The sequence below is a fragment of the Vipera ursinii genome (genome assembly GCF_947247035.1).
Source record: "Vipera ursinii genome assembly, chromosome: 10".
NCBI lineage: Eukaryota > Metazoa > Chordata > Lepidosauria > Squamata > Viperidae > Vipera > Vipera ursinii.
In genome coordinates, this window is record NC_139520.1 from 15,747,147 (window position 1) to 15,751,158 (window position 4,012).

General features: G+C 49.7%; 1 protein-coding gene across 2 annotated transcripts in view; it reads right to left on the bottom strand.

Moving 5' to 3' along the window:
• Window positions 1-2,903, bottom strand: part of URI1 (URI1 prefoldin like chaperone) — a 46,076-nt gene extending 43,173 nt beyond the window's left edge. For both annotated transcript variants that reach the window (XR_014493440.1, XM_083370775.1), the window contains exon 1: window positions 2,634-2,903. Coding sequence is in view for 1 of the 2 variants with exons in the window: in XM_083370775.1 (XP_083226901.1) it covers window positions 2,634-2,705 (72 nt within the window). In the remaining variant the exon portion in view is untranslated. The remainder of the gene's footprint in view (window positions 1-2,633) is intronic.
• Window positions 2,904-4,012: the final 1,109 nt, after the last annotated feature.

The following is a 4,012-nucleotide window of genomic DNA, read 5'->3' on the forward strand; positions in this document are numbered from 1 at the left end:
TTTTTCCTTTTTTTTTTTTTTTTGGTCATCATGTTTCTGACACCTTGCTAGGCGACTGGTGGTATTCGGATGTTGCCATATCTTGAAAGTGGTACAATGGGTGTAAAGGTTGAAAAGCCCTGATCTAGTCCAACCCCCTGCTCAGGCAGGAAACCCTATACCATTTCAGACAAATGGCTGTCCAGTCTCTTCTTAAAAACTGGAGCATTCACCACTTCTGGAGGCAGATTCATTCATAATCACATGCAAAGAGTTAGGGAGTGAAAAGTATAAGTGAAAGGTATATAGAAAGAAGCAGGAGAAACAGCTTGCACCATATATTTATGGTAGTATAGAAATTTTACAGCTACCAGCAACATGTTTTGAAAAAGGGGGCTTTATCTGTTATATGCACATAGACTAACACAGTAATCTTGAAGTTGGAATGGTGAAATCTTGAAGTTGGAATAAAGGAATACGGCTGAAAAGAATTAAGGTAGAACCAATCAGGTTGAATATTCCCATCTAAGGCTATGTTCCCATGTACCTTACCAGAAACGGAGATTTTATCTGCAAGCATGAAAAGCATTACTGATGGCAGAAGCATTGTGTCTATAAGTATATCAGAATGATTCAAAGAACTACTGTAGTCTTGTATTAAATACTTTAGTTTTTCTTTTTTGTCATTCCCTGCAAGGTCAGAGATAAGCTAGGAGCTTAGAGGCACATGTTATGCAATTATTATGTATAGGCAAAAATATCTCATTATCAATAGGAAAAATCAGGGTCAGTTCACTCTTTGGCAGAAATATGGAGCTATAAAAAGTAATACATAAATCACACATTTGGACATTCCAATGATTTGGGGTTGATGTTCAGTCCATAATAAACGCATGAGATGTTAGCCCTCAGAAAAACAAATATCATTTTACAAGCATTGTTGTTACTGTCTTTTGAATAAAACAGTCTAATGTAGGCCCTAGACATTATAGTACTGTACATAAACTCACTATTTTATCTTGCTTACTATATAACATGTATAGAATTACATTAGCAAGAACATGATTGCTGAATGAAAACTTTATCTGGGCACAAATACTTTGAGACTTTATAGCTATATTTTCCTTATTTACTTATTACATCAGTACACACAAGAGTACCGTTCTAACGTATCTTTTTAATGTTTTCTTTTAGAGATCCTTTAATCTCTACCATTGTATCTGAAGGCCCACAATCAGATCTGCACAGGGCAACACAGAGAAGTATTATTATACTTGCAATAGTGGCGAAATATTATACTTCCCATCAAATTTTTCTCATTATTAAAAAGGCACCGACTTGTTTGACCTCTGGTGACCTCAAATCCACGTTGTTCTCCTGGCAATATAGCAAAGTTGGCTTGCCGCCTTTTCCAGAAGGAACATGAACACACACAAGAGACTAACATACAGACTAGTTCCCAGTGTAGAATGCAGTTCTAAGATTTCTTGGTAGTCTCCTACTCAAATTCTAACCTAGTCTTATCATAATTAGCATGGCACAAAGCAACTACAAGCTGCCAATTTCTTTAGAACATATTAGACCTAAGAAAGAATTAATTATGGACTGGAAGGAGGAGAACAGAAAATAAAAGAAGGTAAAGGAGGAAGGAAGGGATAAGGAAGCATAGGAATAGGAAGTATAGGAATAGGAAGCACAGGAATAAAAAAGTAAAGGTAAAGATTCCCCCGCACATGCGTGCTAGTCGTTTCCGACTCTAGCGGCCGGTGCTCATCTCCGTTTCAAAGCCGAAGAGCCAGCGCTTGTCCGAGGACGTCTCCGTGGTCATGTGGCCGGCATGCCTAGACGCCAAAGGCGCACGGAACGCTGTTACCTTCCCACCATAGTGGTCCCTATTTTTCTACTTGCATTTTACGTGCTTTCGAACTGCTAGGTTGGCAGAAGCTGGGACGAGTAACAGGCGCTCACTCTGCTACGTGGCACTTGGGATTCGACGACAAGCTCAGCGTCCTAACCCACTGAGCCACTGCGTCCCTGCACAGGAGTAGGGAGAGAATTAAGGAAGGTAAGAGGAAGGGAGAAGGAAGGTAATAGATTATAAAGGAGGAAGGAGAGAGTGTCAGGAAAAAGAAGAAAAGGGATAAACAGGAAGGAAGGAAGGAAGGAAGGAAGGAAGGAAGGAAGGAAGGAAGGAAAGAAGGAAGGAAGGAAGGAAGGAAGGAAGGAAGGAGGAAGGAAGGAAGGAAGGAAGGAAGGAAGGAAGGAAGAAGGAAGAAGGAAGAAGGAAGGAAGGAAGGAAGGAAGGAAGGAAGGAAGGAGGAAGAAGGAGGAAGGAAGGAAGGAAGGAAGGAAGGAAGGAAGGAAGGAAGGAAGGAAGGAAAAAAAGGAAGGGAGAGTGGGAGGGAGGATAGGAATGGACAGGTAGGAAAGAGAGAGCAGAGGAAGGAAAGAGAAAAAAGAAAACCAAAAGCAGATAAAAGGCGGAAGCGGGGGAGGCAGGCACGAGGAAGGAGAGAAGGCCGGGAGACAAAGCCGAGCCCAGGGCGAGCGAGGCCCAGCCGGGCGTGCAAGGCCTCCTCCGGCCCGGCCTCAGGCCTGCGCGACACCCCCCCGGCGGGCCCCTGGGCGCTCGGCCCTGCTCGGCGGCGGGTTACCTTCCCGTGCGAGTCCCGCAGGCGGCCCAGCTGGGCGGCGGGGGCGCCGAGCGGCGAGGAGGCGGGCTCCATGAGGCGGGCGGGCGGGCGGGCCTCGGCGCGGCCTCAGCGGGGCGAGCGAGTCCTATAGAAGTGTTTGTGCCGCGCCAGGCGCCGGCCTCGCACTCGCATCCGGCGCGCCGCGGCCCGAAGGGGAAGAAGCGCCGCTGCCGGGGCCGCCCGGGCAGGCATCTCACTCTCGCATGCTGGGACGGCCTGCGCCGCCGCCGCCGCCGCCGCCGCTGCTCTGCTCGGGCGACGCGCTCTGGGAGGCGGAGGAGGGCGCGCGGGAGAGCCGCTCCCCTCGCCGCGCCTCCCCGGCCCGCCGCCTCAGCCCGCCGCCGGGCCCTCGGAGGAGCAGGGATGGCCGAGGGATCGGGCTGCCCAGAAGGCGCTCCCATCGTCCACGGCGGAAGCCTGGGTGCCCTGGAGCTTGGAGCGCCGCTGGCAGCCGACTTAGACCCATCCTCCGCAGCCAGAGCAAGGGTGCACCCCGGGACCGGCGCTGGGGTTCGTGTTATTCCCAGCTGGGTTTGTTGTCTGCGCTGTGCCTCTCCCATCGTCCACAGCCAGAGTGAGGCAGGCATTCCAGGATGTAAGGTCGGGGCTCAGTTCGTGTTATTGCCAACTGAGTTTTCTCTGCCCTCTGCCTCGCCCATCGTCCACAGCCAGAGTGAGGCAGCACTCCAGTTCACATTGTTTCCAGTTGAGTTTGTCTGCCCTAGGCTCGTCCCATCATCCACAGCCAAAGCAAGGTTGCACTCCAGGATGTGAGAGGTTTGGTTGTCCAGCTGATTTTGTCTCCCATCATCCGCAGGTGTAGTAAGGCTGCACCCCAAGATGCAACAATGGAGTTTGACTCCTGTGGTCCCTAGTGGCCTCTAATCTCCCATCATCCACAGCAGAAGCATGGGTGCCTGGAGCTTGGAGTGTAATTGCAGCTGAGTTGGATGGCCTTGCTAAGGAGCCTGTCCCATCATCCCCAGCCAGAGCAAGGCTGCATTCTAGGATCTGCCATAGGACTTTGGTTCATATTGTTCCCAGCTTAGTGTGCCCTGTCCCATCACCCACAGCCATAGTAAGACTGCGCCCCCAAAGTGCAACGTTGGATTTTGATTTACATAATTCCCAAGTGGCCTCAGAGCCTTTCCCTAACATGCAACATTGGTTCATATTGTCCAGAGTTGAGTTAGAGTGCCTCTGAGCCTTTCCCATCGTCCCCAGTGAAAGCATGGGTACCCTGGAGCTTGGACTGCAATTGCAGCTGAGTTAGATGGCCTCTCTAAGAAGCCCATCCCATCATCCCCAACCACAGCAAGGCTGAACTCCCAAGATGTGAA